General features: G+C 26.7%; 1 protein-coding gene across 1 annotated transcript in view; it reads left to right on the top strand.

The window, feature by feature from the left end:
- Nucleotides 1-3,707: 3,707 nt before the first annotated feature.
- Nucleotides 3,708-16,485, top strand: part of LOC145829821 (cytoplasmic dynein 1 heavy chain 1-like) — a 52,741-nt gene continuing 39,963 nt past the window's right edge. The window contains exons 1-18 of the mRNA XM_082937689.1: nucleotides 3,708-3,949; nucleotides 5,019-5,100; nucleotides 5,350-5,523; nucleotides 7,201-7,459; nucleotides 8,254-8,440; nucleotides 8,801-8,904; nucleotides 9,570-9,800; nucleotides 10,003-10,094; nucleotides 10,369-10,492; nucleotides 10,806-10,911; nucleotides 12,057-12,192; nucleotides 13,197-13,269; nucleotides 14,191-14,371; nucleotides 14,656-14,888; nucleotides 15,160-15,249; nucleotides 15,521-15,665; nucleotides 15,771-15,950; nucleotides 16,308-16,444. Coding sequence (XP_082793815.1) covers nucleotides 3,733-3,949; nucleotides 5,019-5,100; nucleotides 5,350-5,523; nucleotides 7,201-7,459; nucleotides 8,254-8,440; nucleotides 8,801-8,904; nucleotides 9,570-9,800; nucleotides 10,003-10,094; nucleotides 10,369-10,492; nucleotides 10,806-10,911; nucleotides 12,057-12,192; nucleotides 13,197-13,269; nucleotides 14,191-14,371; nucleotides 14,656-14,888; nucleotides 15,160-15,249; nucleotides 15,521-15,665; nucleotides 15,771-15,950; nucleotides 16,308-16,444 — 2,751 coding nt within the window. The 5' untranslated portion in view covers nucleotides 3,708-3,732. The remainder of the gene's footprint in view (nucleotides 3,950-5,018; nucleotides 5,101-5,349; nucleotides 5,524-7,200; nucleotides 7,460-8,253; nucleotides 8,441-8,800; nucleotides 8,905-9,569; nucleotides 9,801-10,002; nucleotides 10,095-10,368; nucleotides 10,493-10,805; nucleotides 10,912-12,056; nucleotides 12,193-13,196; nucleotides 13,270-14,190; nucleotides 14,372-14,655; nucleotides 14,889-15,159; nucleotides 15,250-15,520; nucleotides 15,666-15,770; nucleotides 15,951-16,307; nucleotides 16,445-16,485) is intronic.

Here is a 16,485-nt window from a genome sequence, read left to right as displayed (position 1 = left end):
GACACTATAGTGCTATTACAGAACTTTTTACATGAGGTATTTAGTTTTAGTTGTAAAAAGTTCATGATTGGAATTGTAATTTTATTTTTACAATAAAGATCAATAGTACAAAACTGTGTTTAATTTTTTGCGTTTTTTGTTATGCTTTTTAGTTTTCTGCTTCAATTATTATCTATGTTAAAATTCATATATTTATCGTTGTTTCTTCATGTGTTCATGTTTTAAGGTTTTAAAGTTCTTATTGAATAGATATATTATAATATGCAAGTATTTAAATAAAGCAAATGTCACAAACTTTTATTTTTAACCAATCAAAATTTAAAGCTATTGCATAAAAAAAAACATTTAGTGGTGTATAAAAAATTGTAAACTTACGTAAATACTTTATCTATCAGTGCTGCTACGTACGTATGCATATTTGATATGCCATATTACTTGCTAAAAAGCTGCAATTCTATTAAAAAACAAGGTTGAAACTTTTTTCGTTGGTTTACTATCATAATTTCTAACTCGCGATCATTTAAAGCTCGATAAAATCAAATTAAATTCGATCAAGTTAAACTTCATTAAACTTTTTTTTTTTGAGATTATTATTTTTTAGGTTATATTTTTTTGCAGAAGAGATCTTCAGTACTTAAATACGATTTTAAGTAGCTAATAAAAAAGTTTGCTTCATGTTTTTCTAAAAATAGTTTTGGTTTAAATTTTTACTTAAAATTAGCGCTTTAAGTGTCTAAAAAAAATTAAGAATTCTTACTACTTTGTTAGCTTAGTTATCTAAGAATGCCAGCAAAGACTATCAGAAACTCCTAATTTAAATGAATAAAACATGGAAAGAAATCTGGATAACAGTTTTAATTTGAACCAAAGTGCTTAACTGTAAACAAAGCAAAGTTTAATAGTATGAAGTTCATACAATAGTATAAGGCAAACACTGTTTATACATATGCTTCATACTTGATTATTATGCATTAAAAAAACTTCAGAAGTAGAAGAAAATCTGTTGCCTTTGAAATTAAGGTGTGGCCTGATTGTGTAGATGACTTTGAAAACTATCTTTGCAAGATCATGGCCAATACATATACAAAAAAAAATTAGCACTCACAACTATGTTCAATCAATTAGTTTGAAGAAAGACCTTTTGGTCCTTAAGCTACATACCATTTGCTTTTTGATACAAATAAGATAAGTAAAATATAAAGTAGTTTACTTGTGATAAATTTGTACTATTTTCATATTGCTACAAAGATTCTCACTATATGATATAAATTTTTGGTTTAAAATAAAACTACTTATGTAAATTAAAGACTAATGTTTCTTGACCATTGAAAATAAAAAATTATAAGCCAATTTCTAGATATTTTTTATAAAGAAAGTTGAAATAGGGTTAAAAAACCACACAGTTTTTTGTAAAAAAATTTTGATAACTACTTTTACCTCCTTATCAACAAACAAGGTTAAGTTTCATCATGCTTAACTTTATCTGCCTTTTTGTATAATTTAATTATATTTAACATACAATGGTTAAGTTTAATTATATTTAACATATATATCCAATATTACAAAAAATAATTTTATTTCAAAGGTACACAACTCAAATTAACCTTTCAAAATATATTTTGTGCTTAACTCTTCATTTGTTTACTGAGCAATTAAAATAAAGTTTAAAATCCAGCTTGTATAACAAGGCTGAAGTTTGATAGAAATTCATATTTACTAAATTCAAACACTTTCTATTTTTTTCACTTATGGACATCCTTTATTGTCTAAGCTATTGAAGTCGCCCTAATCAAATTAAACCAATGAAACTTAAAAAAATTAGTCTATTATGCAGAGAACTACTAATTTTGAAAGATAAATCTATAGTCAAAGATAATCAATGTTAAAATGGTAATAATTAGCAAAAGGTATTGACAAAACATAAATAGTTTTGTTTACAATGAAACTAAAATAAATAAAACATAGATAACAACTTATAAAACTATTTATGAAAACAAAAAAACAGTATAAATCAAAATCTTTATGTTAACACAACTTAGTTTTTTCTAAATAAAATACATATAGCCTCTAGTTTAATTAAATCAAAAACACTAAAACAATTTTTAATATATTTTAATATTTTCAAATTATATTTACTTGCACAATCAGGGTTATTAAATAGGTGTTCTGCAATAGCAGATCTTTTTTAAGCATGTACTACTCATTTAGATAAAACTTATCAATACTTTTTGGAATATGTTATTTTATCCTTTTACCAAATAGCCTTGAAATCATACTGCCATAACTATCTTTACAGAAGCAGTTAAACTGGTAAACTACCATACCTTTTTTTGTATATTGATATTGGATATTTGCCCCCAGATATAATCAATGGTCTTGATATAAAAATAATGTTGGTTTTGCTGAGTGGTAAGGTTTACTTATTAATTGGTTGTTATTTTCTCTACAATTCTTGAGTTCTTATTGACATAAGGTCATAATGAAGTAATCGAACATCTTTTAGGTCCTGCTAGCTTTATTAAGTAGGGTAGTTAACCAGTTTAACTGCTTCTGTTAAGATTATGTTGGTATGGTTTAAAAAAGAATTTTTAAATTACATTATAGATAACTAACATTGTTATGTGCAGTTTAATATTTTATTTTGCTTGAAGAGGTAGCAATTTTTTGCTACAGAAACCGGTTGTGAATAAAATATTTGATTTGCACACCTCTATTTATCTAACTCTTTAAATTCCAGTAAATTGAGCAATCTTTTTAGTTAGGGCAAATAAATAGTTTGTTTGTTAGAAATATATTTTTGAACAATTTTATGACAATGTAAAATCATGTTGTAAAACCAAGGTGGACCCCCTTATGCCCTTATAAATAAGGTAAGGTAAGATATAGAGACAGTAAAGTGGGGTCTACCATATACTTAAAAGTGTTATCTTAAATATCAGAAACTTTTCACAAACAAACAAAACTTTAAAAGTAGGCTACTAATAGAAGGCACAAATCAAAACCATAAAGTTCATTTAGTTTTTCTTCACTTAAATTTTTTTTTTTAATTTTATACTTAGTAAGTCCATTGCTACTAGTTTTTCCATAGGAATTTTTTAAATTAAAAACCTGTATTTTTTTACTTAAATTGTTCTTTAACTTAAAAATACTATTAATATTTTGAATTGCCATTTCTTTTGAGGTATTTCCTGAATGTTTCCTAAACATTTTAGGTGTCTAGCTCAAAAAATAAAATTCTTTATGAGTTTCTAAGTTAATGAGAAAAGACCATAAAATTTCCAGTTCATTTGTTTCTGTTTGAAACCAAACTTTTTAAAAGTTGTTTGATTAATTAAAATAATTTTTTACAATATATAAAAATAGGCATATATTTAATAATTTAAGCTATTTAAAAAGAGCCATTTATATTATTTTACTTTTATTTTTATACTTATCACTGTTAATGAAGTTATCAAATTGGTGGTCTGATGATCAAAGTGGTATGATCAAACCTTGTTAATTTAAGCTATCTTTATGGCATACGGAAGTCAAGGCTTAGGCTCTGTAGACTTTTGTCAATGTTTTTTTGATTGGTATTTTTATGTATATATATAATTTTTTGTAAAAATTAAGACTAACATTGTATATAAATTTTCAGAGTTTATCTGACTCAATTTTTTTTTCTTCTGTTTTAGAACTAAATTCAGTAATAAATTTAAAATAGGTTATTGTTTAAAAACATACTATTCAAATATGGTCGCGGATGACCAATCAATGCAGCCGTTAATTGCAGTAGACAAGCTTGCTTTATATATAAACAAGCTAGTTGAACTGCACTTGGATTATGGTAGCAAGTCAGATGGGGCTCTCAGCAAAAAACTGGAAGAGAAATCGACGCTAGATACTCTCAGACATTTTGTTTCTGATCCTCAAGCTACCTCTTTAATGATTGAAAGACTTTCTGTAAAAGGTAAACTTAGTTTAGTCATGTATAGATAGATTGAAGCTTGTAATTAGGTGTTTTGTGTAAATCTTGAGATTAAAACTTTCAAACAAAGCTTTAATTTTTTGTAATACTAATTTTATAATATAATTCTATTAAAAAGACAAAAACTTAACATGTATACTCAACTTAAAGTATTTAAATCTCAAACCTTTTGATAGATACTTATAGAATTAAAGTTACTTATTAAAGAAAACTTGATTTCTTAAGGTGCAATGTTTAACAAACTGTTTTTTACACAATTTATCACCAAAAAAGATTTTAGTTTTACAAAGTAATACATTGACCCGTTATCAATAGCTTAAAATATATACCATAAAATTTAATTTATAGAATATAAATATTTCAATCAACTTTTGAGATGTAGTCAGTTTTGTAAAAAGTTTTCGATACAAGTAAATGGAGGGAAAAATAAATAACTCAATTTGCTCAAGTTTTTTTTCTCCTTTTATGTTTTTAAAGTAATATGTGTTTTGTGTTTGCAGTGTTTAGAAAAATTTCTCTAAACTTATTTTGTTTAATATTGGAAAAATATACTTTAAGCAAAGCAAAATTTTTAACAACTTGGTCTTATTTTTTTGACTTCAACCAAGCTACTAGTTGTTCATTATAAATTTGTAAAGTTCAAAGATGAATTTCAGCAAAACAAAATTAGCTTGTAAAACAACTGGTCTATTTAAAAAGATATATTATACTTAAAACTGCTGTTTTTAAATGAAATACAAAATGTCTCTTTTAGTTTTTTTTTATCAGAGTAAGATGTCAATACAAAAGTACTATTATTGTTTTGACAGTTAGTAAAAATGACAGAATCTTTTTTGAGTAGCTAACATTTAAAATCTTAGCTTATGCTAAAGTACTTTCAACAGTATTAATTTTATTTATATATGTTGTAAGTAAATAAAAACTAAGAAAAGTATTATATTTCGAATTATTTTTGTATCCTTAATTTGTTTTATAATAGAAATGTTGAAAAGCGCATTAGACACAGAGCCAGTAGTTTATTTATAATTTTATTATTTATATTTTTTTGTAGAAGAGAATGAAGACTCTGATGACATAGAAGCTACCTATGTAATTTCTATTGCTGTTCACTATTCAAACGCTAAAGCTGTTGGGTTAGCTATATGTTTTAGTTTTAATTTGAATATTTTTTACTAACAAATAGCAAATTATATATCCTCATAGATTAAGTAAGACTACTGCTTCATTATTTTGTAGTTTTTTAGTATGTTAAACTAGTTTTTAATTAAAAAATGGACCTTTTGCTGTTTTTTTATTACTATAGACTAAATAAGAACAAAATTCTTGCTTTATTTTTCTAAAAAGATGAGCTCAACTTTTCTAGTAAAATCATTTTATAACAGTTTAGCACTGATAAAAAAAGGAAGCCAAATAGAAGCAGACAAACCGCTTTCAGCTCAAATTCACTCAGTTACTCTCACAGAAGACTCCCCGTATGAGACATTGCACTCTATTGTAAGCAAAGTAGTTGCTCCTTTCTTTAAGTCCTACGTTCGCGAGAGTGGAAAGCTTGAAAGGTTAGTAAGGTTTTTCATTAAGTAAAAAGTGTTCAAAACTAAACTTAAGGGGTAGGTGTCAAAAATGTACGAAGGGAAACTTTTGCACAAGGGGTCACTTTTTCAAGGGGTGAATTTTTTTTACTAATCCTTGATTGTTTTTTTTTTCTTAGGATTTTTTTGTTTATTTATTAATTTTTTTTACTATCACTGTTAACCCTTATCCTTGATCATATATATATTTTTTTACTCTTGAGCAAAATTGACTATCCGTGGAACAGTGAATCTTAGTTAAAAATGACCCTTTGTGCAACAGTGTCTTTGTGCAAAACTAACCCGTCTCCAAATATAAGATATAAACTTTTGTATTAATAAAAAAAGTCACTGAGGAAAATTAAAAAAAAAACTGTGTTTTAATAAGTTTTTAGAATTATTGAAAACAAGTATTATTACCAGCAAGTACTAAATACATTACTTAATAAGTAATTAAAGTGCTGGGATGAAGGTAGTCTGCCTCTTTTGATTCTAAAGACCGGACAGGATTGAAAATTTGACTAAACAAAAGTAAAAAATGGTTAGAACCATCAAAAATAAAAAATATACAAAAGATCTTTTCAAGGTGTTTATAAAAGGCTGAGACAATGATTTTTTTTTTTGACCGTTCTAACCATTTTTTATTTTTGTTTACTTAATAAGTGTATAAGGGAGTTAATTATTTTTCTCTACAAATATCATATAATATAATATTGGCTTTTAAATGAAAACTTAAAGTATGAACTTAAAATTTAAACTTTTCAGATATAATAATTTTCAGATACAAACCTATAGACTAGATATTTTTACTTGAAAACTTTAATTTCACTAAAATTCTGTCTAATTTCTTATTTATAAGCTAGAGGTCTCAAATTTTTTAGGATCAAACTCTTGTGCTAAATTTTTCTATATAATATTAAGATTAGACTATGGGAGTTTTTTAAAGATTATTTAAAAATCGTGAGAGGACATATAATTATAGTGAAGTATTTTTTTTGCTATTTTTGTTTTCTCCTTACATATAGAATCTAAGAAACTCTCAAATTTTTACTCCTTATATCTAAAAATTAAGTTTTTAAGCCTTAGTTTTACAAAAATAGCTAATCTACCAGTTTACTTATTATTATGATATACCTCCCCACCTACCCTTAATTACTTATTTAAATTATATGTAAAATAAAAAATAGTCCAAGTAAATCTGTGGAAAAATCTAATGAAAAAGTATTGCAGAGTGTCATATTGTTTTGTAAGCTATGTTTTTGAAATTAGGTTGTTTAAATAATTTAGTTTTCATTATATTTTTTATACTTTTAGTATATTTTAAGTTTTTATTTGAGAGTTTTGGATGCCTTTAAGCTATAAAAAAAGCTTCTTCTTTTTTTTTCTTAATTTCCAAAAAAATACTTATTCAAATTAATTTAAATCTATTTTAGTGTTAGCATTTGACTATGGGTTAAAAGTACGTAGCCAATTTAAAAGTGTTCTTTGTTTACACAATTAATATTTTGGTTTTAACTTATGTAAACATTGAATTCGTATACAACATATAAATAGACATCATAAAGTGTAAATCAACTTTATTTTGTTTTAAATCTAAGTACTAAGAATTTAAAACTCAGTCAAGTAGTAACAAGTTAAATTTATTAAACTATATAAATATTGAAGGGAAGGAGATAAGTTGGCACCAAATATAGAGAAGCGGATTTCGGAAGTTGAGGTGGGTCTGCTCCATTTGCAGCAGAACATTGACATTCCTGAAATCAGCCTGGTGGTCCATCCGGTCGTCCAAACTGCCGTTAAGAAGGCCAGGGACGAAGGAAGAGCAACACCTCGTGGTCAAGACTTTGCAAGTTACATTGAGGATTCTACTTTTCTCAATAACCTGCAGAACACAGTCAATCGATGGATCAGGGAAATACAAAAAGTTAGTTTTACTTAAAAAAGTTGTAACACTTTTTATTTACATGTAGTTTTATGTTTCCTGGTTATTAACTTCCCTTATTATTTGTTTAATATTATTAATTAAAGTTGTAATTTGATTATTATAGCTGTTAAAGTTAAGCTATTAATTTCAAAAAATAATAATACTAATAGAGTTTTATATTTTTATAATACATAATTTTTGTAAATTATTTAATTTTTTAATTTATTTGTATTATTTAAATATTATAGTTAATTAATTTTGTTTACATTATAAAAACTTAAGCTCAAGTATTATTATTTATTTTTATACTGCTTTGTATATTATATCAATGTTAAATTTTTATCAGTTGTTTTAAAACATCTAAAGCTTAGATTTATTTTGATGTTAAGCTTCGTAATTTTTTTTTACTACTCACCCTTTTTATATACTGCACATGATCGAAATTTTGCTATATAATTTAAGATTTAAACTTTTTATAAAACAATAATAAAAATAAAAAAAGCTTTGCACAAATCAGCATCAATAGTCGCTTAATCTTTTATGGTATATACTGTCTTAGTTAGGTCGTATCTATATACTAAACAGAAAATAACATACTGATTTAATTATAACAAAATGAAAAATGTTTCTAGAAGTAAGAACTACTAAAGCTTTAAAAAGTGTAAACTTAACTATAGTAAAATAAATCTTAATCAAATCAAAGACGATACATCAGTTAGAACAGAGTTGATAACACTAAAACACAACTAACTAAAGAAATTTGACAAATATTTTAATCCCCAATTTACTTGCAGGTAACCAAATTGGACAGAGACCCTTCTTCGGGCACGGCTCTGCAGGAAATCAGCTTCTGGTTGAACCTTGAGAGGTCGTTGCAGCAGATACAGGAGAAGAGGCAAAGTACTGAGGTGCAGCTTTCACTTGATATTTTGAAGCATGGAAAAAGATTTCATGCCACTGTCAGCTTCGATACTGATACTGGTTTGTTGAGTTAAAACATATAGACTTGTTAGGTAACTTATATATTTTTGTTTATAGTTAACAAAAAAATACCTACAGTTGTTCTATACTTATATTACTGAAGCTAATTTACTTTTGCTGATGTTTAATTATTCGTAATGCATATATTGAGATTATCTTTAAAGTAATGCATATCTTGATTATTAAATGTGTAACAAAATTATTTGGTACCAAAAATAAATAAAAAGTATTAAAAAAAACAGTAAAGAGTATATAATTGTAACGTTTTACCGCAAAAACTTTTATTTTTTTTGTTTATAATTTAGTTATACCTCTGGGTTATATAAACATTGTGCATAAAGTTTGTTTAACAAACAACAGGGTTGCAGCAAGCATTAGACAAAGTTAAAGACTACAACCCGCTGATGAAGGATTTTCCCCTACAAGAACTTCTGTCTGCCGTTGAACTGAAGAAGATAAAGCAAGTAAGTGTTTCATTTTTTGGTCAGCTGTTTCATGCGGAATAATCTTTTTTTATAAAACATCCTTTTGTAAAACCGTGAACAAAAATGCTTTGAAAAGTCTTTGCATCTGTTTGCACAGAGGTAAAACATCAATAATAACATCTTTAGCTCAATACTTTTTAAACTTCATTCTTTAATCTAAAACACTTAAAGTTTTTTCTCAAATGCTTTAGATATAGTATATTATTATGTTTAGTTTACACTAAATGTAACTTTAAGGCAGTTTTTATGAATAGTTGTTTTTTAAAAACTTGCAGAAGCAAATCTGTTCATAGTTATTTATTTTAATAAGCTTTAAAAGCAATTTCTTATAAAATTCCATCTAGTTTTAAAGTTTTTTTGATATACATAACAATAGATGCTGACGTTTGATTGGTTTTAAGTAATTTAGAAACAAATAATTTAATGGTTTTTAAATGTTATAAATAAAAATCTATACAAACCAAGTGAAATACCGAAGCTCTACAACAAACATGCAAAACTGTTCATACGTAAAATATGAAGAGTATATGTTAAATATGTACTGAGTTATCGTAGTTTATTTAACTATATAAAAATACTATTTATTATATTACAGATGCTGTCAGTTTGTTATACAAAGTTAATAAATTAATGCATATTATCAGGCGCTGGTGTCGATTTTCGCTCACATGCGCAAGATACGTAACTGCCAGCAGTACCCGATGATGCGAGGCCTGTCGCTTGTTGAAGCCATCAGCAGGGACTTGCTCGCCAGGCTCTTGAAAGTCCTCGGCACTAGAAGGCTGATGCACGTCAGTTACGAAGACTTTGAGCGGATCATGTTGGACGCAACTGAAGTGTTTAAAAGCTGGGAAGATGAATATGAGAAGCTACAGGTAAGGCGTTGTTAATTTTCAAAAAAACTTTTTTCTAATATTCTATATTAAATACCGAAAGAAATCACGGTATTCATAAGATAAATTGTTATTAAAAAAAAACTTTATTATTGATACATATGTTTTTATGCGAAGTATTTAAAAACTTATACAAGTCCAAAAGCAACACTAGTATTTAGTAACACTTATAAATTATTTTTAGGGGTTGATGAGAGATTTGACAAAAAAGAAACGCGAAGACAACAAAAAATTGATGTGGAGACTCAATCCTGCTCATAAGAGTCTTCAAAACAGGTTTAGATTTTGTAACATTAAGTTTAAATTAAGTCCTTCATTATTTTTAAATTTATATTTTTGTTGTAAGTTTTAGAACAAGTTAGTAAACTTTATACTGCTGAACGTAAAAGCTGTACTACTTACGACCAGTTTTTATTTATTTAAAAGCTAATGTAATCTTCATCAATATTATAAAACGCAATATGCTTGTACTACTTTGAATTGATTTTTATTTTTTTTTCAATCAGTCCTATATGGATACTTATTTTTACAATTAATTAACGTGTTTAAGGTTGGATAACATGCGCAAGTGCAGGCGTCAGCACGAGCAACTAAGAAATGTAATCATCAGAGTGCTCAGACCCCAGAGAAAATCATCTCAGCCCCCTACCCCCGACCCTGATCAGAGTAAAAATGTATGTGAAGTTTTTGTAGTTATAAAATCTTTTAAGTATTAAACAGATTTAATCAATAATTTTTTATTTTATTTTTATAACCATTAAATTTTTTGAAGCAAATTAAAAAAAAAACCTTTTAGGCAAAAATTGTTTTTTTTATACAATTAAGTCTCCTAGGTAAAGTGAAGCACTTAAAAGTTAGATGTAATTTAATTATTACCTCTACTTGTTTAGTTTTTGTATAACAAACTAGCTTTAATCTATAAAAGCCTCTTAATTTGTAGTTTAAATATTTTCTGGTGCAAATTTTTTTTATATACTATTGTTTCAGATGAATTTATCAATGGTAGAAGCTTCAGATCCTAATTCTATTGAAGAAGTCAGCTTAGCCTACGAAAATGTCAAGCAAGTTGATTGTTTGGATGTCTCAAAAGAAGGTACAATTTATCCTAAACATGTTTCATTCATTGTCATGATAAAATTTGTGTTTTAATAGTTTTTGCTGAATGCCTTAACTTTTAAGGGCATAGGGGGGGGGGGTAAACACCCTTTTTTGGTTTTTGATCTTATTTTATATAGTTTTTACTAAGTTACAAGATGCTTTTTACAGATTTTAAAAATTCAAAATAATTTTTGAGATATAGCCGGTCAAAGTCGGAGGCAACAATAGGTTTCTTATGGGAGGCGCAAACTAAAACGGCAAAAATAGACTATTTCACTAAAAATCTATCTTCTCCTACGTTTTTTGAGATAACTACCTCAAACTTTCAGGAAACGTTCCTTGATATATTTAGAAAAATTCTGTCGGAAGGAATTTTCAAAAAATTAAAATTTTATAAAAAAAATAAACAAAAAAAACAGTTTTTTTTAGTTTTTTCATTATAAAATTTTAATTTTTTAATTTTTTTAAATTCTGTTCCGACAGAATTTTCTAAATATTGCAAGGAACATTTCCTGAAAATTTGAGGTAGTTATCTCAAAAAATGTAGGAGGAGATAGATTTTTAGTGATTTCTAGTTATTTGCCGTTTTAATTTGCGCCTCCCATAAGGATCCTATTGTAGCGTCCGACTTTGACCGGCTATATCTAAAAAAATATTTTGAATTTCAAAATCTGTAAAAAGCATCTTGTAGCTTAGTAAAAACTATATAAAATAAGATCAAAAACCAAAAAAGGGTGTTTACCCCCCTATGCCCTTAACTACTTATTTTAAGAAATAGTTTATAATTTATTTTATTTAATGTGTTTACAAATTACTGTTAAATCTTAAAAGTCTGAATAGTTTGCATAAAGTGTTTACTTCGTATCCTAGCAAGCATTAAAAATCACCATTTATTTGATTAATACAAAAAAGCTAAAAAATAGCCCTTAAATAGCTGTCTAATGAAACAATAACCAAAACACTTTAGTTGCAAAGCTTTCGTCCTTTATTTAGAACATTTTTAATGCAAAAATACGACTTTCTTTTATTTGATTAATTTTGAATTTTGAAATAGTAATTTCTCCTTACAAATATTGAAGATACTCAGTTTAAAACAATGCTTCTTTAAAAATTAAAACGAATCGTTTATGTACGAAACAGGCAAGGAAAAGTGGGAAGAGGCGTGGCGGAGGTACAACGATCAAATCGACCGCGTTGAAAGCAGAATCACCACCAGATTGAGGGAACAACTAGCCACTGCCAAGAATGCTAATGAAATGCTCAGAATATTCTCCAGGTTTGTTTTGTATCATCTCGAAAAATCTATTATGAAAAAAGCATAGACTTAATCATTTACTTATTATTTATTTGTTTTAAAAAACGAGTTTTTTTTAGGCTAAGTTCTGAATTTTTTAATATTTAAATACACTAGCTGTATTTAAAAAAAGTAAATACAAAATCATCTTTTTAAATAAGTAAAAGCGTTTTTTAGAATAATAATAGTTGTTATTTAACAAACTAAACTTCAAAAAAATGTTTTAACTTGTATAAATAAACAAAATTATATCCTTATAAGTTTTGATTAGAATTCAGTTGTCTTAAAAAATCTTGTTCTAGATTCTTAATAACAGGGTTGCTAAAAAACCTCAAAACCTGGAATTTGGTAACTTGGGAAAAAAATCCAGGAACTTAAGAAATTTTGAATAAAAAACCTGGAATTTTGACATTTTTTTATATTATTAAAAAACACGTTTAAAATAGGTTTACAGTATTTTTTCAATGTTGTTTTACTATTTAACACATTGTTTTACCTTGAACTTAATTTTAAACTAAAAATAGTCCCGAAAACGTGAAATTACAAAAACCTGGAAGAAAATCAAAAAACCTAAAGCAAATTTGCAAAAAGAAATATTTTTGGCAACCCTGTAATTAACATTTTTTTGTTTGTCTCAACTTAACATTTTAAGAAAAAGTAAACATTTCTGGTTTTTACAGTAATTTTTGGTTTGAATACACTTTTTTTAAAGCTTAATAATGTAGTTACGTGTTTTATAAAATTAGATGATTTGTCCTGGTGTTAAGTATGTATTGAAATTATTAATATTTTTAGACATAACTTATTTGAATTCAGATAGCTCATATATAATAACGTAGATTTGTAACTTTATTAAACTTAACTTTCTGTAAAAAGAAACTTAATTTGTAAAAAAAAACATACTATAATTATAATTTGTTCTTGACAAATAAACTGCTTAGTTTTCTTTAAGTTTTAGTAATTTAATGTTTTTCTTTTTTTTTTAGATTTAACGCACTTTTTGTAAGAGAAAGAATCAGAGGAGCTATAAGAGAATACCAAACTCAACTAATTCAAAATGTTTGTTAAATTTTTTAATAAGTTTGAAAAAGTTCTTGACAAATTAAGTTATTTAGATTAATAAGTTTAATTTAAATTAGTTCACAATATACGCTATTAAGAATTTTGATGGATGTTTTAATTTTTTTGATAAAGTTTTTTAAACAGTTTTTTGATAATAAAGAAAAAAAAACGGGTAAATGACTGAAAAAGTATGCTTCGTTGTTTTAACAATAAAATGTGGCTTATGAGAAGCGCTCAGTAGCAAATTAATAATTAATAGCAGTTAGCAAACTTAAAGGTAGAACAAATATAACGCTTTAATTTTCCTTTATTTAAAAAATCTTCATTAATGATAATCTTATGTAATGTTTTCTTTTCGGTAGTAATGATAAATGCTCGTAGTTTACAAAATAAATTTTTATTTTTATTCTGAAAAAAAAAGTTTGTATCAAAACATTGTTTCTCAATAACTAATTAAAAGGTGATAAATAATTTGGTTAAAATGTTATGTTGCGTTTTTTAAACTGTCGATTGTAACTTTTCAAAAACTAATGCTTTAAAGTTAAATATTAGCTATATTTAAATGAACTTAATTAAAATGTCTTTGGATTTTAGCATAAATTTAATATTGTTACTTATTTTGTAACTCATGAAAATTGTTTTGTTTTTTGCTACAGTTTATATAAATATATACCTAAATCTTCTAAACAATCTTTTGCCAGTTGATGTCCTTTTTTAACCGATGATATAATAAAATATATATATCATAAAAAGATATGCTTGTATCTTCTATAAATAGTAGTTAATAATTTTGTTGAACAAAACTTGAAGTTTTTAGCAAAGCGTAAAACAAACTTTGAAAATTTTAAAAAACAAATTTAACTTAGCGAGCAAAAGTTACATTTTAAGTTGTCAAAAAAACTTTAAAAAATAATCCAGGTGAAAAAAGACATCGAGAGGTTGCACGAGAAGTTCAAGAAGGGGTTCGGCAAGTCGCAGGACGAGCTGATCAGCAGGGCCAGGGACTTACCCCCCGTTGCAGGCAGGATAATATGGGCGCGACAGATCGAAGGTCAGCTGAGCGCTTACATGAGGAGGGTGGAAGATGTGCTGGGAAAAGGTGAAATTGATAATGATAGAATTGTAACGAAATATTTTTTGTCGAATATCAGATGCACTCAAAGGCCTTTCATAACTATTAAGCTAACATATTTGTTGACAATTTTATGATTATCGACATTATGGAATAAAATCTAAAATGTAGTGCATCAATTAATCATTTGAATCACCACCAACAATACTGTTATTTAATACTGTAAATTAAATAATGTACATTAAAATTGAAGAAATCAGAATTTTTTGAGCCCCGTTTCACAATTGAAATTTGAAATGAAATAATGGCAGATTGGAAGCATCACGTTGAGGGTCAGAAGTTGGAAACAGATTCGACAAATTTCCGTAACAAGCTGGATGCCAGAAAAATATTCGAGGAATGGAGCCAGCGAGTTATTCAGAGAAATATCAGTGTGAACGGTAACATATTCGCAGTTGAGAACACCAGACAAGTGAGAATGGTGGTTGGTAAAGATGGAAGTGAGCACCCTGTTAAGATCGCCAGATTGAAAGTTAACTTTCAGGTTCGTTCAAGTTAGATTTTTATATCATAATATCATCTAACATTTTTCTATCATCTTTGCAGTAAATATGTTTAAAGATAATACGTTAAGGAAATATTTAGTTTTATTTCTATAAATTATAGTATTAATTTTATTTAGCTATACGTGTAGTTAAATTTTAATTAGTTTTAAATTACTTTGTACGCACTTATTAATATTCTTTTGAGGTTCATTAATAAATAAAGTTAATTATTATGCAAAAACAAGTTAAGAAGTACCTAAATAAATTTAGCCGGAAATAATAACACTGGCAAAGGAGCAACGTCACATGAAATCCCTCGGTTTCAGAGTTCCACTACAAATTGTCAATAAGGCTCATCAAGTAAGTTCTGTGATTACTTACTATCATTAAGTATTTAAGTTCCTTAGGATAAAATGCTACAGTTAAAGATTCTCAATACTTACTTTAACCAAGTCTTACCTAAGATAAAGTCAGTTAGTATATTGGAGTTTACGTTAATAAAAAGGGCTACATTAACAACATATAAACTTATAGTTGTTTTATTTATTTAGTTTAAAATTAAATTTAAAGATGTTTATAGTAAAAATATTTAACACTTTTTACAGCATTTTATAAAAAAAAACTTTAACAGGCTAATCAGTTATACCCGTTCGCTATATCACTAAAAGAAGCAATTCGTACTTATGAAAGTGTTCTTCGTAAAATTGAAGAAAGATCTGGTGTTTTACCGCTACTCGCTCAGTTGAGAAAAGATGTGCATGAAACCATACGTGAAGGTTTTTATATCTTTATTTTTTTTGAACTGTCAAAGTTTTGCGTTATAAAAAAGAATTTACCTTTTTATAAATTGGAACTTACAACTAATAATTATTGCTTTTTAGGCATGGCACTGATGTGGGAGTCGTATAAACTGGATCCATACGTTCAGAAGTTTGCCGAACAAATAAGTTCGTTCGAGGAAAAAGTTGATGATTTGCTGCTCATAGATGATCAAATTTGCAACGAAGTGAGGCTGCTCGATACCTGCAGCTTCAGCTTCAAAGATTTTAAAGAAATTATCGGTTAGTTGTTTTCTTCCATACAAATTATAGTGTAAATAACATTGAAGCTCAATCAAAAAAAAATGTTATATTTTGATAATTTTAAACTTAAGTTTATTTAAAAGTTGTAATTCCTATATTATATTGTTATTTCTTAAATAGATAAATGTATTATATTTTATTCACAAAGACCTAGAAACAAGTTTTGGTTTTAAATTTGTTACTTTGCTATTGTATAAGTTATAAGAAAATTGTCGATGTGGTTTCAATTTCTTGTTCACATAAATTTTTCAAAATTCAATATTTAAAAGTTTATTAATTATGCCTTATAAGATAAGTTTTAAATGTTATGATTAATATTTTAAGTGTAAAAATTAGATCGAATCCAGCAATGCGTGGATAATTTAAATCTGAGCTCTTACTCGAACTTGGCAATTTGGGTGAGAAGATTAGATGATGAAGTTGAAAAGAAATTGTCCGCTCGACTTGAAGCCGCCTTGCAAGCCTGGCATAATGTTAGTTTTAATATATTTTATTACTAACATTTTCTTCGCAA

This window comes from Thalia democratica, chromosome 2 (assembly GCF_965202585.1).
Source record: "Thalia democratica chromosome 2, ktThaDemo2.hap1.1, whole genome shotgun sequence".
Classification (NCBI taxonomy): Eukaryota; Metazoa; Chordata; class Thaliacea; order Salpida; family Salpidae; genus Thalia; species Thalia democratica.
Note: the sequence above shows the minus strand (reverse complement) of the source record. Positions and strands in the feature narration are given on the sequence as shown.